The sequence below is a fragment of the Folsomia candida genome, unplaced genomic scaffold (assembly GCF_002217175.1).
Source record: "Folsomia candida strain VU population unplaced genomic scaffold, ASM221717v1 Fcan01_Sc014, whole genome shotgun sequence".
Classification (NCBI taxonomy): Eukaryota; Metazoa; Arthropoda; class Collembola; order Entomobryomorpha; family Isotomidae; genus Folsomia; species Folsomia candida.
The window spans coordinates 1,280,001-1,307,837 of NW_019091206.1; the positions used below are offsets into that span (position 1 = coordinate 1,280,001).

General features: G+C 35.0%; 1 protein-coding gene across 3 annotated transcripts; it reads left to right on the plus strand.

Moving 5' to 3' along the window:
• The first annotated feature begins 1,385 nt into the window (after positions 1 to 1,385).
• LOC110855959 (beta-1,3-glucan-binding protein) lies at positions 1,386 to 27,794 on the plus strand. Of its 3 annotated transcripts, none has more exons than XM_022104397.2 (10): positions 1,386 to 1,540; positions 4,624 to 4,712; positions 5,274 to 5,448; positions 5,804 to 5,937; positions 23,944 to 24,092; positions 24,161 to 24,306; positions 25,511 to 25,765; positions 27,079 to 27,212; positions 27,289 to 27,387; positions 27,619 to 27,794. In XM_022104397.2, exons 2-10 carry the CDS (start codon positions 4,650 to 4,652, stop codon positions 27,718 to 27,720), a joined length of 1,257 nt encoding a protein of 418 aa, XP_021960089.1. In that variant the 5' UTR covers positions 1,386 to 1,540; positions 4,624 to 4,649; the 3' UTR covers positions 27,721 to 27,794. The 3 variants fall into 3 exon arrangements, with proteins under 3 accessions (XP_021960089.1, XP_021960090.1, XP_035712554.1); XM_022104398.2 differs by having other exon boundaries at positions 1,495 to 1,540; positions 5,314 to 5,448; XM_035856661.1 differs by lacking the exon at positions 1,386 to 1,540 and having other exon boundaries at positions 5,278 to 5,448.
• The last annotated feature ends 43 nt before the right edge of the window (positions 27,795 to 27,837 follow it).

Consider the following 27,837-nt stretch of genomic DNA (forward strand, 5'->3'; position numbering starts at 1 on the left):
GATTACGATCGTCATAAGCACAAGATGGTGTGTATTTATGAAAAAATGGGTGAAATATGTTATTAATATTTGCGAAAAAATATATACCAAAAAGGAAACATAAAAATAAGAATTTTCACAAAATTTATATTTCTGAATTGAATGTTTTGGATTTTTTGTGCACTGATTTGTTTAAGCAAGGAAATTTCGTCTCACATCGTTGAAATTTTTACGAAATAAATACATTTTTGGAAAAATATGCGAGAAAAAATTACGTATTTTTCAAATAAATAATAGCAGAAATGTCTATACAAACCTAGAAATCTGTTGAAATAAAAATATTGTGATATTTTTATGCTCTACGCGAGTTAGGGAACACACTCAAAAAGTTTGACCGTCGGTCGGCATCAAATCAAAAATTTGAAAATAAATACATAACCGCCCTCTGTTCATGTCTTTGCAAATACAAAAATAGTTTTTCTCTTAGAAAAAATTGAGTGAAAAGTTTGAAGAAAATGCATAAAAATAGCTTTGGGACAAGGATGCATGCATAAAGTTGATCGAGATTTACAACTCGTGTAGAACAAATTAATTGCAATTATGTGTTGCAATTTAGTTTCGAGGTTATGCCAATAAATAAGTGATTAATTAATCCCATAGAAAAATTTCATGCGTGCAAAGCTATGATTGATTGCGTAACTGAATAATGGTCCATAATCTAAATTTAGGAATGATTTAATCTCACAAACGTTATTTTATACAACAATTAGTGGATTAAACGTACATATGTACAAGAATTACATATTTAGGTATTACTGGATAAATGAAATGGATACGAAAAACTTTTGTAGATTAATTGGCTGAGAAATGAATGGATCGGGAGAAAAAGTTGCAATTCCCTTGATAAATGAGGATGAAATTGTGAGCATCATGTGCCCGGATGGTTGCTTTGGTCATAGATTTCGTCAAGTTTTTATGCATTTGGTGGTGAGCAGAAGGCTGAAACTTTGTATGCTTAGAAATGTAACAAGTTGCATCATGAGCACGTGATGAATTTTCTCGCTGGATAAATATTTTTGAGATTTTGTGTGTCAGACGAAACTGTCAAATGTCTAACTGTCGCAGTCGGAGCGATTTAATGTTGACAATTGCGAGATAATAATCGAGCTCGTTTAAACAGAGTGTGGCAGCAGAGCAAAATTACACCTTAACTAATAGTAAAAATGCTTATTTAAATATGGCAAATTTTCCACTGCAATCCCACATCCATTGTTCTCGTGGATCTGGAACAATGTAGTAACCTTGAGATATGCATTTATTTTTCATTTTTTGCTAAATCACGCTGAATTTATAAAGTTATTGAATCGTATTGTATTTAAACGGGGTCAAGTAAATAGATGCAGATTTAAACAAATATTTAATACATTTGTCGGGAGGGAAATATGCACAAGGTGACGAGTTCCATTAAAAAATTGAGCAGTGGATTATTCGTTAGTTCGTTTTTAAGGCAGGACAGGTGCAGTTATTACATAATCGAAGAAGAAAAAATATCCCAAATTTGGTGAGCTTTGACGCTTTAAATACAAAATTTTGAAAATTTAATATTTTTTTTGGCGAGTACAGATGGGTGGAATTGGTTTTTTGTGGGATCCGTCGTACTGCATGCAAGTATTTTACTAGTGTATTTTATGTAGATACAAATTCTGCATGAAATTATGCCTATAAATTCGGCATGAAATTAAATTTTTTGCAAAAGTGTGGTGGTATCATAATTGTGCGAAAAGTTATGAGCATTTTACTCACTCCAGTTTTCTTATGCAGTTTAACACAAAATTATGCAGATTTGCAAAATTATTCATTTTTTGGGTAACTAAAGATGGGTTTTACTTCACGAATTTATTTTACATATGTGTGGATTAGAGTATTTCATGTACATACAAATTCTGCATGTAAATTGGGGATGAAATGCAATTCTTGCAAAACTGTTGTGAGATCGTAACGTACTTGTTACAAATTTCTGCATGAAATTATCTCTGTAAACTCGACATGAAATATAATTCTTGCTAAACTGGGATTGCAAATTGTACGAAATTTTACTCACTGCAGTCTTTTTATCCGCTTTAGCCCTTAATATACAATTTTCAAAATTATTAATATTTTTGGGTGACAAAAAGATGGGCTTTACTTCACGAATTTATTTTACATATGTGTCCATTTGAGTATTTCATGTATATAAATTCTGTACGTAAATTCCGCATTAAATGCAACTTTTGCAAAACTGTGGTGGGATCGTAACGTACTTGTTTCATGTGTACAAATTTCTGCATGAAATTATCCCTGTAAACTCTCTCCATGAAATGTAATTTTTGCAAAACTGGGATTGCAAATTGTACGAAAAGTTATGAGCATTTTACCCACTCCAGTTTTTTTATTTTCTAAATTGCATTACATTAAAGTAAACCAACCCAATTAATCTTTCCTTCAGATCTAAATATCTGACACAGTTAGCGAGGCTGGGAGGTCGGCGAGGTGGAGGTGAACTTGTATTTATCTTGAATTCCAATTCCATTCCAGGCTAATTAGTCCTTCTCTCTGAAACTTACTTTAGCGAATACATCACAACCCGACCAGAATCGGAATAATCCCAATCCATTAATTATCCAGGTTGTAATTGGCATGACATGATTTCACATTTTCCTCTACCTACATACGTACGATTTTTGTGTACAAATCAGTAATTACCGGGGGGAAATGGCAGGAATGTATAATGGCATGGTAGAAATTATAGATTGAGGTTATGTAGAATCGTGTATGTAAATAATTTAACGGAGGGAAATTAATGATAAGGTCGGGAAATTTAGGTTTAAAATAATCGGGATTACATAAATCGATATCAAAATGTAAAATGATTACGGTCCGTTTAAAAAATAAAGACGCAAAAAAATTAAAGAGGTTATCTGGCATTTACATGGAACAATTTTTCATAAATATATAATTTTCGTAATTTTTTCGGATTTTTTGAATACGAAATACGAATTAAATTGTTTCGTAATAAATAATTGATAATGCTTTTTTTTGTGACTGACACTGGATCATTTTCATTGTTATGTATTGTTATGTATCGTATTTTTATGCATTTTGTGTGATAATTAATTTTTGATTGATAATTAATTGCGTCTTATTCGTTAAAAGTTCAGTTAAAAGTTGAGTTAACCTTTTAACAAAATTTATTAAAAAACTTAATAAGAACTTTTGTCCATATTTTTTGAACGAAAAATAGAACAAAATGCGGAATAAGATTTATTTCGGGTTTGCAATCCAATTTACTAAACGTTTCGTATCAATATGTACAAAAAATTCGAGTAAAATCCGGAATTTCCAGAGATTATTGCCTATTGATTATTGATTATTGAACGCATCGTACCTATAATTGGATCATTGACTTTGCAAAGGGGTTCTTGCACCATAATAATAGGAATTCGCACAGCATAGAAATAAATAATATGCATTTCTCCGTAAGGATAATAGAAACGTGTAGCCAGCCAGCCGTTCCATTAACCAGGCAATGAACTTGATACTTTTTAATTGAAAACGTGGTGGCTGGACTTGTTTTCCTCCAGGAGAGCAAAATGCCAATAAATTATAAATTGTTATCAAAGCCGGGAGCTAACTCAACCCAGGATGAACTGCGCCTTTGTTTCAGCATTTCTTGATCGACTAGAGACTTTTGTAGTAGTTGAGGTAGATAATCTAATCATGCTTGGTTTGCTGCTGGAGTGGAGTGGATTATGCAGAGATGCGATGCGATGCGATGACTCGGATCAAAATGTTCAATGATCTGGAGCAAGATTTTTTTTATTGAGAAGAAGAAGAAGAATTCAATGTCTTTTTTTTCCATTCTTGAATAATTAGTGGACACACCGAAAGAGCTGGTTTTGTCCGTGATGTGATGTCGTGGTGGGATTTATCTAGTTAGATAAAGATGAGATTTTTTGAGAGATTATTTTACAAATAAAAAATATCGTGGTAATATTTGTTTACACTGTTAAAAATCTGCTGGAGTCCGAGTCACATATCTACTCCGTGCTGGTATTGATTTGGGAATAATTTCCTACCGAATTGGTAGTAAATTATTCCTGGGTAGTAAAGTTTTCATTACCACAATATTACTGAGAGGTAATTCTCGTACCAATTGGACTAATGCCCGTAGAGTCACATATGTACTCCGGTCGGTAATGATTTAATACCAGTTTTCTAAGAGTATACCTATATGAAAATTGAATTGGAAATTTCAAAAAAGTTGCATGATCTAGAGCAAGATTTTTTGACACAAATTCAATATATTTTTTTTATTGATCTTCTTCTTGAGTAATTAGTGCATACACCTGGTTTTATCGATGTGATGTCATGGTGGGATTTATTTAGCTATATAGAAAAAGATGGAATTTTTTGGGCCATTGCTTCGTGTACTATAATAAGGATCGATACGTATTGATACATATTGCTACTTGTTTGTGAAAATTGGACTGAAAATTCCGAAACGGGGCTGGAAGGAATTTGTTGGGGCATGCTTAAAATATAAGTCTGTGTGTATGCATGAAATTAATTAGTGCATGGCTGGCATGATTGAAATGTCAATTCCAGTCTTCTCCTGGAAAACAAAGGAGTGGATGATCACATCACATCTCGTTCGCAGCAGACAAGTTGACGACCTATCTCATCCCATTAAGCAAGTGAGTGTATCCAAAAAGTTAGTTAACCAACCAACCAGTGGCCGCGGAAGGTGTGCGGGACATGTGGGGACAGGATAGGGGAGCGGGGGGGTTACATAACAGATGATGATGCTTACATTAAATAACCGTGGCGACATTGTCACGGTTCTAGGCGGATTTTGCATAAAGGTGTTTTGCATAAAAAAAATTTGCCGTACAAATTTTCTACCGATATGGTAAAACCTTTGTACTGAATGTGAAGCTAATGAAAACAAAGATTATGCAAAATGGTAGTTTTGCATAATTTTAGATATAAGTTTTGCACAAATTGTGCATAAATTTAGACAAATTCCCTTTATGCGAAATTGTGGTTTTGCATAATTTTAAAGTTAGATAAATTCCCTTTATACAAAATTGTGGTTTTACATAACTTGAAATTTACACAAATTCCCTGTATGCAATATTGGTGTTATGCAAAATGAATTATGTAAATCCACTGGCCGACCATGCCCCTCTGTCCCCACCACGCTTCCGCGGCCACTGTACCTAACTAACCATTCAACCACCTGGTCCACGATTCAGCCAGTGATCCGATCTTCTTCTGGATCGTATCGATCTTCAGATCGTGGCCAAGATTTATTTAACCTCGGGATCTTGGGCGAGATGACGGCGACGACGAGGACTCCTTCTCCCACCATCACCAAACGACTCCTAGTCATTTCCAGCCTTTGCGTTTTCTTCTTGGGGCAAGAAACTGGTAAGTTTTGGGAGGCGAGATGAGACTTCTGGATAAAAAAAGTTGTAGATTTTGCCTAACAATGGAACCTTTTTTCGAGCTACACTCGGATTTTCTTGCGAGTTATGTTAAAAAATTGAGCAAAAAATTAGGAGTCACGTGACACATTTTTATCCGTTGAATGGACCCCTTTAAAGGAAATTGTTGGGTTCAGAGTTGAACTCTGAACCCAACAATTTTCTTTAACGAGGTCGGTATTCAACGGATAAAAAGTGTAACGTGACTCCTAATTTTTGGCTTAATTTTTTAACATAACTCGCAAGAAAATCCGAGTCTAGCTTGAAAAAAGGTTCCATTGTAAGTTTATTGGCTGCAGGGGGGAAGGACCTGTCACCCACAACGACGACCGTGCTGAGACGACACAAACCTAAAGAGCTCATCTTTTCCGACGAGTTTTTCGATTTCGATACCAGCATTTGGTATCATGAGCATTACCCGCCGGGTCACAAGGTAGGTAAAATTCGGGCCACTTTTATACAGAAAGAGGGAAAAAATCTTGTATTATGGAGTATCATGAATTTATTTTTTGAAATATGCAAACAAAATTTGAATGATTTTTTAAAATTATTTTTGAGATTTTGAAATGTTGTGTAATTGAATTAACTGCATTTTTTATGTGCTGATTATAACCAAAATTTCAAGAAATTGATATAATACATCAATAAAATTAATATTATTAAATTAATTTGTGCCATTTTTCCATTCGCAAATTGAACGAGTATTCCAAAGAATTGAAAACATCTTGTTATGAAGTTATTATGAATTTATTCTTTTAAGATGACAAAAGATTTGAATGTTTTTCCGTTGTTTTGGGGGTTTTGAACCTTCTCTTTTAAGAGAAATTTGTAGCGTTGAGATTTTTTAAACTTGCAAAAATTGCGAGAAGGATATGTTAATCAGTGCTATTTGCATTATCATGACTTATAAAATTGGGTCACTTTTACACACAATGAGGAAAACAATCTATTAAATTTTAAGGTTATGAAGTATCATGAATTTATTCTTTGAGACGGCAAAGATATTCAAAAAATTGAGCATTATTTTTTTTACACATAATTTACGAGATTTTAAAATCTGTTATGTAATTATACTTGCTGAAATTTTTTACATGTTGCTCATAAGGGAGCGTCCATAAATCACGTGATCGATTTTTGGACAATTTTGACCCCCCCTCTCCCCTTGGTGACCGGTGGTGATAATTTCGCTACCCCCCCCCCACCGGTCACGTGACAGGAGATGGCTCAAATTAAATCATTGTGTCCGGAATAACAATATTTTTTAAATCATTAATCAAATTTGAGCTACACACATGTGTAAATAACTATTTAATAGGCCAGTCAGAAATAAGAATTTTAAGTCGAAGCAAGTTTCTAAATATGCAAAATCAAAATCAAATTTATATAACGTGCGTGTGGTATGCCAAGGGAGTTTATATATAACTCTCAAGACATTTATTGGCATATACAAAAATTAAAAAAACTTTACTCGTGTCACGTGACATCTCACCATATACCCCCCCCCCCCCCCGTGATAATTGGTGACAAATTTCAGACCCCCTCCCCCCCTCTAATCGATCACGTGATTTATGGACGCTCCCTAAGAAAAGCTTAAAAAAGAGATGGATATGTTAATTAGTGTCATTTGGGATCATATTCGTCCAGCCACATGGTACGCACTTGGATATTTTAAACACAAACTGGGCGACTTTTCTGTAAAAAAATAGGGCCTCGAGATCTAATAATGATTAAACTTATGCCGTATTATAAATTTATTTTTTTATGACGGCAAAGATATTTAAAACATTTTTTAAACTTGAAATTTGTCTCTAAAGAGAAACTTGTGATGTTATTGTTTTGACTAAAATTTTTTACGTATTGATCATAAGAAAAAATTTCAAAACGTTAGTTACATGTTAATTACACTATAAATAATTTGGTAATAAACATTACCGAAAAGCACAAGTATATGACTCTACCAAAGTGGTAATGATAAGTTGTACCGTGTGGTAATGGCAATAGCTTGGTAATAAAACTATACCATCATGGTAACGAATTTTTACTACCTGGTAAAACATTATTACCATACTTATTACCGAGAAATCATTACCTGCGTGACTTTACCGGATTATTAAGGGTGTAGTTCCATTGGGTATCATGAGCAAGTACGTATTTATTTAAAAAGACGCAAATTAGACGAATTTTTGTGCAGAAGAAGGGTAAAATCGTGTAAACTTCAAAATCATCAAGTATTATAAACTGATTGTTTTGAGACGGCAAAGATATGCAATAAATTGCGAATAAGGTTTCTTTTTCTCTTTAATTTGAAACCTTTCGTGAGAGTTATGCAAAAGTTTTTTGCGAAATTTTTGACATGTATCATAAGCAAAAATTACAAAACAAATTGATATGCTAATTTGTGCCATTGAAATCTATCATGGTATGTAAATATGTATTTACACAAAAATTATACCAGTTTTATCCAGGAGTTAGAACTGATCTTGTATAGTTAATAATTATAAAATATTCTGAATTTATTGTTTTGAGGCGGCAAAGATATGCAAAAAATAGATTCTTTTTTTAGGTTTTAGAGATTTTTCAACTCTAAAACAAAATTTATAAATGGTTACTGAAATGTTTTACGGATCACTCGTAAGCAAAAATTGCAAGAGATGGATATATTCACTTTTGACATTTTTCCAAAATTGGACGAGTTTATCGCAGAAATTGGAAAATATCTGCATATTTAGAGGTTATAAAGTATTATGAATGTATTTAATTGAGACGGCAAAGATATGAACAAATTTTGAAGGAATTTATTTTTATTTTTGTGATTTTGAAACTTGTCTGTTAAGAGAATTTATTGTGTAATTATATTTAGTAAAAAATTAATAATTTTTGTGATAAAAAATTAGAAGATATTGATATGTAAATTAGTTCTATTTGAACTTTATCCTGTCGGGTACTAGATCTGTATTTATTAGGGTATACGGAGGCCAGCCACCCGCCATAAGCCACCCACCAAAAGCCACTCAACAAAAGCCACTCCCCATAAGCCACACTAGGAAATAAGCCACCCCAGGAAAAAGCCACTTACCAAAAGCCACCTTCCATAAGCCACCGTAGGAAATAAGCCACTTCTAGAAAAAGCTACTCTTATCATCTTCATTGATAAAACCTAGTTCAAACAACTTTACACCCGTAATATAATTTCGTGATATATTATTGGTACAAAAGTCACAGAAAACGCGGATTAAAAAAAAACAATTGAGAGACTGTATTGAGATTGTTAAATATCAAATCAGCTATTTAACATTACAAATTTTAGGTGTTGAGTATCACGAAAATCTACCAGACTATCGATATAACTCACAAATGTGTCGCTGAAGAATGTGAAGACTTATATGACAACTACAATTCCAATTTAATTTAACAATTGCTTGCAGTGAAGCTATTTATTACTGTAAAATTGGTACAAATTAATAATTTTATGAGAAGACCTCTTGACTTGAGATGCTTCTCCTTCTGAGTCTACTTCGGGACTTTTTGTAACTTAACTATGAAGCTAAAATGTGAACTAAAAACGCCTACCATTAATTCTGGTTAAAACTGGATTATTTGTAGTCGTGGCAGTTCCACGTCACCTTAACCTTCACAATAACCTTCATACAAAATATATCATTCTTACATACGTATGAGCCGGTCACTTTACTCTCTGAAAACTGTCTCTTACATAAAGTGCAATGCTCTCAATCTTCATATCACACAAAATCATGATAAAAATACATGCCTGCATATCATTACATTTAACATTAGGAATATGAGAACGGTTAGGGCAATGGGTTATAAGCGTTCCGATCCCTTCCGGTGCCTTTAAAATTTTAAATTGATGTTGAATTCTGTTGAGGTCATTCTCCTTGGATATCTTCAACTTATGTATACCCTACACCACTCTTAGAAATCAAGTATTAAAATTATACCAAGCGGTATTCATATATGACTCAACTAAAGTGGTATTAATGTTAAGTAGATAATACCGTGGAGTAATAGTAGCTCGGTATTAAAGTTGTAATATATTGGTATCAAATGTTTAAGGACGGGGATAATTTTAATACCAAGAGGTAGTAATTTTAATACTGAGCAATCAGTAACTGATGATTGTTCATGATCTGGTGTGACTTGTACCAGATTTCTCAAACTGTACACACAGTTTGAGAAATCTCACATCGCAAATTATAGCTGAGGTTGAAAATATTTGAAAATCTACATACGTCAATTTAGGTGCTCCGAGGTCTCAGGTCATACCAAATTTTAGCTGCGTACAACATATTTCAGAAATTTGCGTAGGTTACTAAATTTCCAGCTTGTGTGGTAAATACAAGGACAAAGCGCATTCCAACCCCCGGTTTATTAATAAAGATGGTGATTATAATAAGAGTAGCTTTTTCTAGAAGTGGCATATTTCCTACGGTGGCTCAGGGAAGGTGGCTTTTTGTGAGTGGCTTTTTCCTGGGGTGGCTTATTTCCTAGAGTGGCTTATGGAGAGTGGCTTTTGTTGAGTGGCTTTTGGTGGGTGGCTTATGGCGGGTGGCTTACGTCCGCAAATCATTTATTAGTATGTATAATTCAATTCTGTGGTATTTATGCACACTAAAACAGAACGAGTTTTGCGCAGAAAGGGGAAAAATCTTGTAGAATTAAAGATCATGAAGTATTATGAATTAATTTTTTTCAGACGCCAAACGTGTGCAAAAAATGTGAATGATTTTTTTCGTAATTGTTGAGATTTTTAAACTGGAGAAATTTATTAATAAATTGTATTTACTGAATTTTTTTAAATATTACAAAAAATTACAAAAGATGGATAAATTTTCCAGTTTTTGTCGGACAAAAATTGGACGAGTTTTAAACGAACGGTGGAGACCATCTTATCGAGTTAAAAATTATGAAGTATTTTCGATTTATTTTTTGGGAGGTAGAGATATGCAAAAAAAACTGTTAAGAGAATTTATTATGTAGTTGTATTTAGTGAATTTATTATACGTCGATCAAAAATTGCAACAGATTAATATGTTAGTTAGTGCCATTTTGTGTGATGAATATTAACCGCCCGGTCACAATATAAACTCTTAGAAATGGGGTTACGATTATAACCAAAAAGTAAACCTACCTGACTCTACCGCCGTGGTTGTAAATTTGTCATCGAGTGGTTACAATTGTCACCGACTAATTATAAAGTTTCGCCGACTTGGTATTAAATTGTCACCAGAGCAAATAAATTTATAACCAGTTGATGACAAATTCATAACCACTGCGGGAGAGTCATATACGTTTACATTTTGGTAATAATCGTAAAGATAGACAAAAATTGTGGATAATTTCTTCATAACTTTCATAGTTTTCTTTTAATAAAAATTGATCATGTACATAATTGTATTTCCTGAAATTTTTTTTACGTGTTTATTATAAACAAAAATTTCAAGACATCGATATGTTAATTAGTGCCGTTTGGTGATATGACCGTCATCCACCCGGTCATGTACATAAATGCAAATTGGAATACCTTTTGTGCAGAAAAAAGGCAAAATCTTGTAAAATCTAAAATTATACATTAATACACTATTACGAATTTATTGTTTTGAGACGGCAAATATATGCAAAAAAAATGTGGATAATTATTATTATAATTTTAGAGAATTGAAAATTTTGATTTTGAATTTTATTATGTAATTTTATTTCCTGAATTTTTTTACATGTTTATTACAAGTAAAAATATCAAGAGATAGATATGTTAATTAGTGCCGTGTGGTGGTATCCACCTGGTCATGTACATAAATGTAAATTGAAAGCCCTTTTGTGCAGAAAAAGGGCAAAATCTTTTCAAATCTAAACTTATACACTAATACACTATTACGAATTTATTGTTTTGAGACGGCAAATATATGCAAAAAATGTGGATAATTTTTATTATAATTTTAGAGATTTTAAAATTTTGATTTTGAATTTTATTGTGTAGTTTTATTTCCTGAAAGTTTTTTACATGTTTATTATAAGTAAAAATTTCAAGAGATGGATATATTAATTAGTGCCATTTGGTATCATGAAAATTACCCAACCGGTCATAAGGTATTTATTCAGACGAAAATTGGGGGACTTTTCTGTAAAAAATAAAGTGCAGACATCTTGGAACAATTAAAATTACGAAGTTTTATGACTATTTTTTTATGAGTGCAGAGATGTTCAAAAAGATTTTTTTGTAAATTTGAAGCTTGTCTTTTAAGAAAAAATTGTTATTTAAGTGACATTTTTTGTGTGTTTATCATAAGGAGAAATTGCAAAAACAGTTTGATATGTTAATTAGTGCCATTTTCGCCATACCCATACGTGAAAATTGCACGAGTTTTGGATAGACCGATTGAGAATCTTGTTGAGTTTAATGTTATAATTTGTTCTGAATTTATTTTTTCAGACGACAAACATATGCAAAAAATAAATGATTCTATTGATTCTTAAACCCGTCTTTAAAGAAAAATTTGTTGTGCAGTTGTACTTAATTTATATGATCAAAAATTGGAAGAGATTGATATGTAAATTAGTGCTATTTGATATCTTGAACATTATCCAGCCGGGTACAAGGTACCCAGAAATTGGACGCGTTTTTCGAAGAAAGGAGCAAAAATCTCGTAGAGTTAAAGATCACAAAATATTTATTATAAATTTATTTTTTGAGACGGCAAAGATATTAAAAACAAACCAATTAAGTGATTCTTTTGAAGATTTGAAACTTGGATTTTGATGGAAATTTGGCGTGTAATTGTATTTACTGGAATTTTTTATGACACAAATTCGGCGACTTTTTCACACAAAGAGGTAGAAGAATCTTGCAAAGTTTAAAGTTATGATTTTTTTAGATGGAAAAATATGTGCAAAAAATGTGAGTGATTTTTTTCGTAATTGTAAAGATTTTCAGAAACTGTTGAAATTCGTTATGTTATTGTATTTACTGACTTTTGCTATATTTTGATAATAATCAAAAGTTACAAGAGATAGAGATGTTATCCCGTTTTTGCTAAACATAAACTGGACGAGTTTTCAACAAAGGATGGAGAGAATCTTGTAGAGTTAAAAATAATGAAGTATTTTCGATTAATTTTTGTAGGACGGCAAAGATATGCAAAACAAATTGAATGATTCTTTTTGAGATTTGAAACTTGGATTTTGATGGCAATTTGGTGTGCAATTGTATTTACTGGAATTTTTTATATGACCCACATTCGACGACTTTTTCACAGAAAGAGGTAGAAGAATCTTGCAAAGTTTAAAGTTATGAAGCATTGTGAATTTTTTTTTGAGATGGCAAATATGTGCAAAAAAAGGTGAGTGATTTTTTTCGTAATTGTATGTTGATGATGATCAAAAATTACGAAAGATGGAAAATTTTTCTAGTTTTTGCCACACAAATTGGACGAGTTTTAAACAAAGCTTCGAGAAAACCTTATAGAGTTAAAAATTATGAAGTATTTTTAATTAATTTCTTTAGGACGGCAAAGATATGCAAAAACATGTTACATAATTTTTGTCTATAATTTTAAAAGTTGTCGAACATAGAAATTCGTTATGCAACTGTATTTCCTGAAATTTGTTACGTGACACAAACTTGACGACGTTTCCACTGAAAAGTGTTTGAAAATCTTGTAAATTAAAGATTATGAAGTATATTAACTAATTTTCTTAAGACGGCAAAGATATGCAAAACATTTTTATAAGTTTTATTTCATAAATTTAGTGATTTTTAAAACCAATCTTTTAAGAAAAATTTGTCAATTACTTGTTGGGTTTTTGCTGGAATTTTGTATATGTTGATCATACGCAAAAATTGCACGAGTTAATTGGAAAGGACCAAATTGAAAAGATGTACTTTTTTGGGTGGCAGAAAAAACAATGAAGACCACGATCAATTTCACTGATTTTTTTGTATGATATAAAGCAAGTCTTTAGCTTGAGTTTGCATAAGTTTCAGGAATGTTACATTCCTGGAACTTTTGCAGTTTGGGTTTTGGTAGAGTGGGTTCTCCGTATGCTTTTCATGGGATGCATGTTGCAACGCCAATAAAAGTATCAAGACCACGAGCGATTTTCTTTAAACTTTGCACAATGATCATTCAGGTCATTGTGCAATACATGCATGATTTCTGGGAATGTTACATTCCCAGATAAAAAGTTTTAGTGATGCTGAAATTACAAAATGAGATTCAGTGGGGAAAATGAGAAAATGTTAATTTTTTCACTGAATTACGGGTTGCTAAGGCAGGGGTTGCCAACTTTTTCTTGGCGTTTTTCGCCAAATCAACAACGAAAATGGCATAAATACCGGAAAGACTGCACATCTTTTCATCATTCTCTTGGATGAATCGCTCCCGGATTTCTTCTGCTTTCTCAAGATTTTTGTCAACTTTCTCTGGATTTCTTCATCTCCTCCTCCTCTGGACACCTCAGCCTCGCTATTCCTTCCTGATTCAGTAAGTTTATACAAAAATAAAGCAACTTATGCATTCTACGAAATCCTACTTCTGGTTGAAGAACGTCAATTCAGGGCGCCCTAAATTGACGGGAGTAAACCCAGTGCAACAGTTGAAATTAGCCAGTTTCACCCTTTCTGTTGCACTGGCATTATTGAGGAAGTAGGTGGGGAGGACTGGCAACATTGAGATTGGTGTTGTGTAATCTTCAATTACATTTCTCTGTTTGATCTTGCAGAGAAATCGGTGGTAGTGGTGGTGGTGATTTATTTGAGGTACAACTACATCATTACATATTATTTTAACCCAACTAATAATTAATTAAATGATAAAATGGTATCAATTATAATCATGAAATATTATGAATTATGAAATGTTATGAATAATAGAACTGTGCAAACAATAAATCCATCTAAAATAAACCAAAAATAATATTAAATATTGTGCATTTTCATTAAAAGTTTCCACAGGTGTCAAAAATGGTCAAGTTCACGTGCTGTGTGTGCGATTCCAAGTCTGGCGTCAGGAAAAGCATGCGCTCTGCTAATGAGGATTCGCTGTGGGGAATACTACGAGGGGCAGTGCTGGACATCGGAAAAATTGTTCGGCCTGACGACCTTGTCTGCGGTGGATGCTTCGCATTTCTGCATGTGAATTCTAAACGAGGTGCGGTAAACCTTCAGCTTCGTCTGGATCAAGTTGCAAAATCTAGGCCACGTAGTTTTTCAAAACCTACCCCGTGTGAAGATCCTGTTGCGTCTATGGAGCTGGATACTGATGTGTTGCCACTACCTCCAAACACGGACCAGAATGTACCAACATCGCCACGTATTCAACACAACATTCCCCCACCCCATCAAGTTGTTCCCGTTCCCGTTGGTGTACCCAGAATTCCAGTCGTTGATGTCCCAATTCCTTCCGTCATTTCCACTCAATCACACTGTTTTGTTTGCAAGTCCCCAGTCAGAACCAGAATCAAGAAACGTGCCATCATCGAGGTTTTCATTCGTCGCGGGATCCTCATTCCAGAAAACAACCGCTGCTGCCGTGAACACTTGCATGGAGAAATGTTGAAAGAAGATGTGCTCACCTCACTTGTCAGTGCAAGAGATTCTTCTTCGCTAACTGGGGAACAAGTCTCGAAGTGGATGGTGACCTTGAGAGGAATTATCACAGAGAAAAAACTTCCCATTGACTTCTCCAAGGATTCTCGCCTTACCAACTCTGATTATGAGATGCTTCTCGGGGTTTCGATCGACAACTTTGACGTACTACTTGCCCATTGCCAAGGCTCTGTACGGAATACTGCAAATCGAAGTGTGAGAAATTCCCTTGCCATCTTCCTCATGAAATTGAGATTGAACCTGTCCCAACGGGTCATTGCTTTCTTGTTTGGAATTTCGCATCAATCAACAATTTCTGAAACCATCTCTTCTGTCCTGAAGTCACTCCTTGCAAGTTTTGCCCCTCTCTACACTGGATACGGCCACAAAACTGGTCAAGAACTGTTCGACCAGCACATGAGACCCTTTTTTTACATCTATCCTTGGCGTCCCTCCTGAATCTCTCATTTTGATTCTTGACGGAACCTACCTCTTCGTGGAGAAGTCCTCAAGTTTTCATCTCCAACGTCGTTCCTTCTCCAATCACAAGAAACGCAACCTCTTCAAGCCAATGATGTCAGTTTGTCCGGATGGGTATATAATAGAACCAACTGGGCTCTTCTATGGAGATAACGGCAACAACGACGCAAATATTTTACGCAAAATGATGGAAGAACAGGACTCCATAATGTCATTGCTTGAAGAAGATGACGTCCTTATACTTGACCGTGGATTTCGAGATGCCATTGAGTCGGCTGAAAGTCAGGGACTTGCATGTTTTATGCCATAATTGTTGAAGAAAAACCAAGTCCAATTCACAACCACCGAGGCCAACAAATCCCGACTGGTTACTATGTTGAGGTGGGTGGTGGAAAGTGTCAACGGAAGACTCAAGAACAAATTCAAGTTTTTTGAAGATATTATCTGCGCCAGCTACTTCCCCAAGCTTCCTGGACTTTTGAAAGTAACTGTTGCAATACTCAATGCTTTCTCTCCCCCAATCTTCACTCAATCTCCGTGGCATGAGGATTTGATTGAATATGTTGCCAGCCGACTTGAATCCCCAAATCTCGTACAAGCTTTGGTAGAACAAAACAATCTTCAAAGAGGAAATGCTGCATGGAATACCGCCGATGAAGATGACGTGTTGGAGTTTCCAGAATTGTCATTGGATGAATTAAAATTAATAACTCTTGGTCCCTACCAGTTGAATATCGGAATACAGTACAATTGGCAGCATGCCCCTCTGGTGGTGGGTACGACTTCCAGCTTCATAAAGACATGGACGATCTCCTCCGGATAAAACTGCGGTCACGATTCTCCAGACGTCGAACACACACAGTTTGGATTTTTTTCACTCCTTGGGGACATTGGTTTGAGTCGATTCGAGGATGGTACTGCCTTTGCAAGAGTGGATCCCGAACTTTAGGTTGCTGCGGTCATGTTGCGGCGGTAATAAAATCTTCTCTGAACTTTTGATACAAACGAGTTTTCCCTCTTAAAATATTTAAATGCTTTTCCCAGGTTCTCCGGTACTTATCCTACGATAGATTCCTTCCAATCAGAAGTCGTCGGAAGTTGGATTCCGAAGGTTACTTGGATGCAACTCCCAATCAAGAAGTTCCATCTTCCTCTCAACCTGGACCATCTCATGGAGTATCTTTGGTCGCAGATGTCGTCGAATTGCTGGAAGGTGCCGATGTTAACGCCGCGGAGTCTTCTGATGATGAGGAATTTTCTGATGAGGATTAGTTGAAGAGTCGGCATATTTTTGAGTTGATTATTCTACAGTTTATAGTTTTTTTCGGCTTGTAAGCCTGTCCTCTGTATATTTATTTTGTATTGTTTCATGCACGTTCTTGTGTAAAATGCTTGTGATTTTACCACAATAAACCTCCCCAGTGTAATCTTTGTAACTTTTGTAACCCTTGTAACTTGTGTAAACTTATTAACTTCTGTAACCCGTGCAACCTTTGTAACCTGTGTAACCTTTGTAATTTCCAAAATTGAAAAATAAAACATGAATGAGACTAACGAAATAAGTTATGTATGCTATGTATTTATAGAACGAGAAAAGAATTATCTGGAAATCGAAAAACAAGTTGGGGTAGGTCAGTGGGACCAAATTGATCATATATTGCATCATCCGTCATCGGTTTAAAATTATTCTGTAAACCTCCTGCATTCGACATGATACTTGCATCACAACCAACATATTTTGCTTAGAAACTCTTCATAAATTGTTTATTCTGTGCCACCCAAAAAAGACCCCATAATTTTCCTGGGGGATAAATGGGAAAGGGAGAAAAATCAGCCCAGAACGATAACCATGGTAGATTCCATCCTATTGTGATCCCGGCGAAGCCGGGTGAAACAAAATTGTAATTTTGTGATATCTTCCGGAACCGGAAGACATCACAATGAATAGTTCGTAGTTGTTGAGCCAGAGACTGGGGAAACACGATATTTATGCCTTTTTAAAGCTGCCGCAGAATAAAACTGATGCCATGAATGCACCACCACCACCAATGTGCGCCTCATAGTTTTAAAGCCGAATCGACGCTCGAATACTGGGGGTGGGTTGAAGGGTTGTGATGTCTTCCGGTTCCGGAAGATATCACAAAATTACAATTTTGTTTCACCCGGCTTCGCCGGGCTCACAAAATTTCCAATTTTATTTCATCTTCCTACACCTTCGACATCACAATGAATAGTTCGTAGACTTTAAAGTAGCGTCGATGAGGGAAATAAAATTGCGTAGAATGACAAATTCAGTAATGACGCCAATACGATTTATTTATCCACATTTATAAAATTTATAAAATTAGTCCCCTAATGACAAAACTTTCTCGGCAAATTCACTACTATTATCAATAGGTCGCTTATAAAATTTTGCGAATACTTTAGATTTAGCACTCCATCCAACTCGTTTTAAAATTGTATCCACATTTACGCCGAGTTGTGAGGCTTTGGATGTAGAGGAGTGACGGAAACTATGTGCACTAAACTTATTAATGTCAACTCCAGATAAATTTAAAACATTAACTAGCCAGCGACTGACAGTTTGTGAGGAAATTGGTTTAAAGGGTTTGGTAGTAGCTATGAATAATTGGTCTGACAATCTAAGCTTCTGTGTCTCACTAGCATACTTACTTAAAGCTAGGGCTGGACAGATTTGCTTATTCTCAAAATACGGTAAAATTAGAACGGGATTTGGATTACTAAAAGAAGTGGTTTTTAAAATACTTGTTAACCTAATTTGAATAGGGTTACCCCAAATAATATCATTTATCTTAATCGATACAAGAGTTTGAACACGTTGCCCTGTAGCTAGAGCCAACAATGCAATTGTTTTTAAAGTTAATTGTTGAAAACTACAACTATTAATGTCATATGTAACTAAATAAGAAAGTACAGTATCCGGATTCCAAACAGAAGAGTAACGCTGAGCTGGTGGACGAAGGCGAGCAACGCCTTTCATAAAATTGACCACCAATTTATGCTGACCTAGTGCTGAGCCATCCACATTTTCTAATAACGACGACAAGGCTGATCTGCTAGAGTTAATTGCGGAATAACTTAGTCCACTATCATATAAATGAGTTAAGAATAACAAACAATGCCTGACATTTGATTCCCATTCTGACCAACCATTTGCAACACAAAATAAATTCCACTTTTTCCATGACGATTCGTACTGACGCCACGTTCCACTAGATTTAGATTCTTTCAAAATTGATAATGACATCGACTCCCGGATAATACTGCTGCCATCAATTGCAAATTCTTGTTGATTTGATGATAAGCTCTGGAAATAGGATTAAACAGCAATTTTTTACTTGGACCGAGATAAATAATTTCTGATTTTATTAAATTCTTAAACATCGGATACCAAGGTTGGGTGGACCAATTTGGAACTACCAATATACCTTCAACCTGATCTTCAATTATCTTATTTATGACCCTTCCAATTAAATTAAAAGGGGGAAAAGCGTAAAACTTTGACTCCCACTTAAATGTGAATGCATCCTCACCTAATGCAAATGGATCTGGTTTCCACGAAAAATAACGCTCACACTGTGTAGTTTGATATGTTGCAAATAGATCAACATTTGGGCTCCAAAATATCATGCAAATTTTTTCAAAATACGACTTTGTTAACGAAAAATCTGAAAAATCAACTTTCATTCTCCAGAGCCTATCGGCATCAACATTATCTTTTGTGTTGATGTATGTAGCATGCAAAATAATATGTCGCTCCTCACACCAGATCCAAATCTTTTTGGCAACATTATGCAACTCTTCAGACCTACACCCTCCGAAATTATTAACATATGCCATAGCCGTTGAACTGTCAACACGAAGGTGAATGTTCTCATTTAATGCATTTTTGGCAAATGAATTAATTCCATAGAATACTGCCATCAATTCAAGGACATTAATATGAAGTAATTGGTCTTCAGGTGAGAAATTACCCCTGGCTTCTTGACCGTTGCAAACTGCACCCCATCCAAGTGGAGATGAATCAGAAAAGATCACCTTGGTTGGTTTGAATTGGGATAATGAACGATATTCGGATTTTATATTACCAATCCACCATTGAATGTCCATTTTAGCTATAGGCGAGAGAATAATTTGACCACTATATCTACCCCCACTAATAACTAAAGCCTTTGACTTCTCGATCTCCAATTGTCTTGTGTACAACATTCCGTACTTCGTCGCAGGTGACGCTGCAACTAAACTGCCTACCAATTCTGCAACCCATTGAATTGATGTAACGTTAATTTCAGAAACTGATCTACACTTCGTTATTATTGTGTTCCATTTGTCCTGAGGAAGTACCATGCGCATTGCTTCTGAATCTATAATAAATCCTAGAAATCGGACCTGTTTTAATGGCCTTAATTGTGATTTCTCCTCATTTACAACTAAGCGGAGTCAAAGAAACAAATTTAATGCCAGTTTTAAAAACTTTTTACATTCAGATTCTGTCTTCCCGATTATTAAAGTATCGTCTAAATATAAAACTAGAAAAACACCATGAGATCGAAGATAAGAAATTATTGGCTTATTTAACTTTGTATATAGCCAGGGAGCCAGGCATAAACCAAATGGAATGCATGTGTATTTATATAGGATTCCTTTCCATCTAAATTTCAAGTATTTTTGGAAACTTTCATGAACTGGAATGGCATGATATGCATCCCTCAAATCGATTACTGCCATAAAACAATCTTTGGAAACCAATGTCATTGCTGTTTTTACACTTTCCATTTTAAAATGAGGGTTAGAAATGTATGAATTAAATAATTTTAAATTAATGATGGGCCTTCTGCTTCCATCCGGCTTAGGTACTGTAAAGATTTTTGAAACGAACTGATCCTGCTCCTCTGAAGATATTACAATAGCCCCTGTCTCGCTTAGCTTTTTAATACAATCATCAATTAATTCTGTATCCCTATCTGAAAAATTTGGCATGGATGGTTCTATTAGTTGGGACGGACAAGAAATCAATGGGATTTTAAAACCCCTAATAACATCTAAAATAAATTTGTCGTTCGTAATTTCACTCCATTCCTTATAAAACTTACTTAGCCTACCAGCCTCACATACCTTGTCAACATTTAATACTTTTGGAATCGATTGTATTGATTGTTCTGGCTGAAAAAACGGTGTCCCTGAGGTCTTTGTGAAAATCTTGGCTGGTTCTGCTCGCTGCTCGGAACTGTGCTTGTTGCGGGCGACCCCAGTTTAAAGAAGGTCGAGGCTGGTTTTGAGATTGATAAGTAGGCCTAGGTTGAGAGTAGGGATGATAACGTCCACCACGATTCATTGTACTTCGCATTAAAGTGGATGTCGCCTTCGTAGATTTTAGCGATTCAGCCAAATCAGTTCCAAATAGCCATTCGGAACTGGGAAACTAGAATTTAATTTGACTTTGGAATATTTCTTTCAATTTTATCTTTAATTCACTTTAAATCTTAGTCTACCTGCTGTGAGCAAATTCCTCCATATTCTGGATTCAAATGTCGTTTCATTTCAAAACGGCGACGACTTGATATTGCTTGGAACTGATCCCCCAAAATATTAGCCCCGTCCATTGCTTGTTTTACAACCGAGCTAAGAACTTCTTTAGGAATGGACTCCTTGGAATTTACAATTGTATTTGTAATTACGGCCAGTGACGATAATCCAAGTGTAAGAGATTGTTGGATCTGTTGCTGCTTAATATCGAGGATCTTTGCCTGGGATGGAAGCAGTCGCCAAATTTCTGAATTCACTTTTGGCACAAGAAATTCTTTGCAATTCTCGGGTACTTTGATTTTGGCTGCTAAAGTCGCCTTAGATTCTTTTGTTAAAGGTCTTGCTGCTGTCTTAGCGAATCCTGAACTGACATTTGGTAACAAACTTGGACCGAAATCGGTAGTATTTTCAATGTCCTTTAGGAGATCGGTTAACTCGTCATTCAACTCTAGAATGAATAATTATTATTCTCATAATTTGCTCATTGCGAGAGAAATATAAATAATGACAAATAAATTTGTAATAGGACTCTACCGTCTCCATTTCCAATTATTTTATTTGCCTCAGCATCAGTATCATTCTCGTCGTCCGATAACCCCAGAGACCAATCTCTTTGCTGCTCAGAACCACCAGCCATTTCCTTTTAAATAAAACGAGCATTAATATTAATTGAATTATTAGAGTTTAATTAAAGTGGGCCTATCAAGGTCACCACAGCCATTTTCCTCGTCGAGGATCTCTTGGCTTTATATTTTTATCACAAATTTAATGAAAACGTGAAATTTTATTTATTTATTTTTATTTTTTCGTAATTTAAATATTCAAGTTAAAACCTGTCATAAACTCGTGCTCCTCCAACCCAGTCCCCAGAAAAAACTTTAAGTTACTTTACCTTGATTGTCGAGCTCCAAAGAAGACAAAAACACTTATCACAATTAAAATTTTAACTATTTTCCAAACGAATTTCGGGCAGGATAGTATTGTACGTGTGAATCCCCGTGTGCCTAAATCAACTATGAGGCGCACATTGGTGGTGGTGGTGCATTCATGGCATCAGTTTTATTCTGCGGCAGCTTTAAAAAGGCATAAATATCGTGTTTCCCCAGTCTCTGGCTCAACAACTACGAACTATTCATTGTGATGTCGAAGGTGTAGGAAGATGAAATATAATTAGTGCCATTTGGTATCATAATCATTATCAGCCCGTTCATTAACTACGGATTTTTTTGCGAACTTTTTTTGCGCCTTTTACACACGACTAGGGAGAAGAATCTTGTAAAGTTTAAGATTATGAAGTATCATACATTTATTTTTTGGGACGTCAAGAATATTCAAAAATGTTAAAAAGTGCGTAACAAAATTTTCGCGATTTTGAAAACTTACGAAATTTGTTGTGCAATTGTATTTACTGAAATTTTTTACATGGCACAAGAGTTGGGCGACTTTTGCATCGAAAAGTGCTTGAAATTTTGTACGGTTTAAGATTACGAAGTATTATGACGTAATTTTATTTACTGGAATTTTTACGGGTAAAAATAAGCAAAAATTGCATAGAATTTTTGGATAAGCAAAAATTGCAAAAATTGATATGTTAAATTTGGTGTCATCCGGTCACAACGTACATATTTGCATATGTACACAGAAATTGGACGAGTTACGGATGAAGGCTGTACAAATCTTTTAAAGTTAAAGATAATAAAGTATTATGAATTTATTTTGTAAGACAGCAAAGATATGCAAAAATGCGATTGTTTTTTTTCAAATTTTGAAACTCGGATTTTGAGGGACATTTATTGTCACTTGGTTTACTGAAATTTTTGCACGGAAAACTGTTTCAAAATTGAAATTTGCTATTTTGTTATTATATTTACTAAAAACTTTTACGTGTTGATCATACGCAAAAATTGGAAGAGATTGACATGTTAATTAGTGCCATTTGATATGAATATTATCCTCAACGTGTGTATTTACTTTCAAAGAAATTGTGCAACTTTCGCAAAGAAGAAGAGCAAAATCTTGTAATGATTAAGATTTTAAAATTAATGTAATGATTAAGTATTATCAACTATTTTTTGTGTCGGTAAAGTTATGCAAAAATGTTTGATAAGTATTTTTTTATTTTGGAGATTTTTAAACTTGAGAAATTTTTTGTCTATTTCCTGAAATTTTTTACATGACATCAATTGCACAACTTTTGTGCGCAATGAATCCAAATCTTAAAAACTTTAAAGACTATGAAGTATTACGAATTATTTTTTTGAGACGGCAAAGATATTCAAAAAAACGGAATTTTTTTAAAAATAATTTTTAGAGATTCTGAAACTTCAGAAATTTTGTTTCGTAGACGAAACACAGTTTTACAGTTTGGTCTGCTATAAGAGTTCTAACTGATCTCGAACTGTAAATATATACAGAAATATTTTACATGTTAATCAAACGTAAAAATTGCAATATGTAAATTAATGCAGATTTCATTTCATACGCAGAGAAAGATTTCTTTAATGAGTTTTCCACGCCGTTTGCCACAAACTGTAAAGATATTCAACAAATGTAAATAAGTTCTTAAATATCTTGAAAATTATAGAACTTGTTAATCCTTAGAAATTGGTTGCGCAACAAAGTTTACACGTTATACACAAGCAAAAAACGTAAGTTAATTAGCGCAGATTTCATGCCGAGCAAAGATTTTGTTTAATGAGTTTTCCATCTTTCTTTTTGAATTAAGTAATCCGAAAAAGTTTTCGTGGCGAAATTTTTTTTCGCACAAGTTGTGAAATTATTGTATAAAAAAAGTTGGATTTTTTTTTGCAGAACGGGGAATTTCAAAGTTACAGCGATAATCCGGAAAATAGTTATGTCCGAGATGGCATCCTATTCATAAAGCCGACCTACAACCTCGACAAGTTTGGAGGACAGGAGCCAAGCTCCAGGAGGAATCGGAGCATTAATGTGGGACCAAGGTTTGCTAAAATTACATATTTGCATGATCTTTTTCTCCTCGCAAATTTTACATGAATTCGCATTTCAGACCGCAAAACGACTTTTCTCCGAAAGAAGGAGGAAGTTTTAACCCGATCGTTTCCGCACGATTGAATACGCGGAGAGCATTCGCCTTTCAGTATGGTCAGCTAGAAGTGCGTGCCAAGGTTCCGGAAGGGGACTGGATATGGCCAGGTAAATACGGGGTGAAAATAATGAGGGGTCAAAGGTCACGTATAAATAATAATCAGAGGGTGGATATTTACTTCTGAAAAATGGTTGAAATATGTATTTAATATTTTCGAAAAAACGCAAACATATTCAAGGAAGCTGTACAAAAAAGCTGCATAAAGATGCATTAATATTATGCATTTACAAAAAAATTGCTGAAATATTTACGAAATGCGTATAAAAAAATTTAAATATATTTTGATTTAATCCTTTGGATTTTTTGTGGTCGAATTTATTTCAGGGAGCGTCCATAAATCACGTGATCGATTAGAGGGGGGAGGGGGTCTGAAATTTGTCACCAATTATCACGGGGGGGGGGGGGGGTATATGGTCAGATGTCACGTGACACGAGTAAAGTTTTTTTAATTTTTTTTATATGCCAATAAATGTCTTGAGAGTTATATATAAACTCCCTTGGCATACCACACGCAAGTTATATAAATTTGATTTTGATTTTGCGTATTTAGAAACTTGCTTCGACTTAAAATTCTTATTTCTGACTGGCCTATTAAATAGTTATTTACACATGTGTGTAGCTCAAATTTGATTAATGATTTAAAAAATATTGTTATTCCGGACACAATGATTTAATTTGAGCCATCTCCTGTCACGTGACCGGTGGGGGGGGGGGGGGTAGCGAAATTATCACCACCGGTCACCAAGGGGGGAGAGGGGGTCAAAATTGTCCAAAAATCGATCACGTGATTTATGGACGCTCCCTCACCAAAAAAATATCTTTTAAATTTAAATATTTGAAAAACATACGTATTTAAAAAAAACATAAAGATTTATTTAGAAATACAAATTTTCCACAACTTTATATATTTCTGAATATAATTCTCCGCGTTTTCTGTGGTTGAATTTGTTTACAATCTTTTTACAAGGTTGGTATATTTACAAAATAAAAATTTCGCCGTACGTCGTTGAAATTGACCAAATATATGCAATTAAAAAAAACATGTAAGCGATTTACATATTTTTAAAATAACAGCCAAAATATTTATATGTTCGAAAACCTCGAATGTAAAAATATGGTTTGAAATTGTTGTGAGCTATCCGAATTTGGGAACACACCCACAAAGTTTGACCATCGGTCGTCATCAAATGAAAAACTAGAAAATAAATACATATCCGCCCCCTGAACTGATAATTTTCCTTTCTATTTCAGCCGTCTGGCTGCTCCCGCAACAATACCGGTACGGAGAATGGCCCGTCTCTGGCGAAATAGATTTAGTGGAATGCCGCGGCAACCGTGAATTGTTTAACGGCGCTGGTGAAAATATAGGCGTGACGCAGTACGGAAGCACGATCCACTTTGGGATGGACCGCGCCACGGATATGTGGCGTCTAGCGAATTTTCCGAGATATGATGATCGCGGGTTTAACTCAAGGTTTCACACGTTCGGAATGTTATGGACGCCAGGTGAAATTTTAAGATGGAAATTACAGGAGTTGTCAAAATACAATATTTTTAGCCAAAAATGCTATGACGCCAGCGGTGTCGCTCCGATTTTGACGAAACCACGATCATACCTGTTCAAAAAAACTTTTCTTCATTCAAAGATCAGTCATCCCGATTTCTAAGTGAAGATTTTCATTCACATTCAGTCATTTTCTTTCAAACTCATTTCATTTCACTTCATCTGACTTCATTTCTTACTTCGCCCCATGTATTAAGCATGACAAATGAAATGAGTGAGAAATCCCTTCATTCACGGTCACTCATCTGAATGACGGAATCCTTCACTCATTTTCATTCAAATCACAGGAAATTCATTTTCATTCACTATCATAATCACTCAAATGAATGAAAGTGAACAGGTATGACCACGATAATTATTTCCCGAGCAAATTTTCACGGGAAAATGCAAATTCTTGCTGGAGGAAAAATTAGAATCAATTTGATTAGAAAATTACAAAACTGAACTGTAATATTTGAGAGATATTGAAGTCGCTAGTCTTAAAATGGTTGTCTCGAATTTCTAAACTGTAAGCTAGATTCTTTTTAATTTTCTTCAGGACTTACAATGCGATGTCGCCAGTGGTCTGGCTCCGATTTTGACGATAATTATGTAGCCTTTGATAAATAATTAAACACGTGTTTCATGATTTTTCATAATTCTCAATTTAAACGAAATTATGACGGAATCCGTGAGAAAGAATTCGTATTTTTCTCTCTCGCGAGAAAATTTTCACGGGAAAAATGCAAATTCTCGCTCACGGATTCCGTCATAATTTCGTTTAACCTGAGCATTATGAAAAATCCTGAAACACGTGTCTAATTATTTATCTAAGGCTACATAATTATCGTCAAAATCGGAGCGTGACCGCTGGCGTCCTCGCATTGTAAGGTTTTCCAAGGGTTTGAATTTCTGGGGCTGCAAAAAGACCTGAATCTGCATGGAGAATATATGCAACAGTCACACGAAAATATGGGTTTTGTGGCGAGATTAATTTTATACCGCTCTCGAAGTACCTTGCTTTCACGGTTTTTCAATAAATAAAGCATTTAAACCGCGATAAAAAGTTGTGTTCGTCATAAAACTATGCATTTTCGCACGACTGTTACCTTCTCCACGTAGATTTTCGTCTTTTTATGGGTGTAACAGCCCCGGAAATCCAAACCCTGGGAAGAATAGAGCTCAAAATACTGCATTTTAACAAATCTTGTTGCTCATCTCTGTTTTTGTCTAAAAAAATGTGAAATTTTATGAAATTCCTAACCCTTTTTTTCAGACGAGATAGCCTTCACGTTGGACGGCGAGGTCACCGGAGTGGTGACCCCACCACCGGGAGGGTTTTGGGAAATGGGGAATTTTTCAGGACCTTCGGTTTGGAGTGAGAATAAAATGTCGCCGTTCGACCAACCCGTAAGAAAAATTGTATTTTTTTTTAGTTATTTATGTACTTTTGATGTTTCGTATTGTTAAATTTGTTAAATTTTAGTTTAATATCGTGATTAACGTCGCTGTTGGCGGAACTTTTGGTTATTTTCCGGATAACAGGGGACCAAAGAGGAAGCCCTGGAATAACACGTCGCCCACGGTGAAAAGAAACTTACTTTTGCAGTGGCGGCGGAAGTTGGGGGGGCATGTGGGGACATTTGAATTGTAAGATTGGAAGTGGCAGGACTTATTAATACGAATTTCATGGCCACAATGTCCCCCTGTCCCCCTGTACTTCCGCCGCCAATGGTTACACGGAGTTACTTTTATTTTGCGTGTGCGAAAAGTTGGTGGAAATTTATGTATGGATTTTTTTTGCACGAATTTGTAGGCCTTGATGGACTTTTGGGATGCGAGAGATGACTGGATGTCGACCTGGAAAGGGGAAGATTCTGCCCTGCAGGTCGACTATGTCCGAATTTGGGCGCTGTGATGATGATTTATGTCTTCAAGTATTATTTATTCTCTTCTTTTCCTCTCTGAAAATAAAGTGTCGTAAGAAACATGTGTGCGAATATATTTGCCAATTTTTTGCAATCATACGTACAAG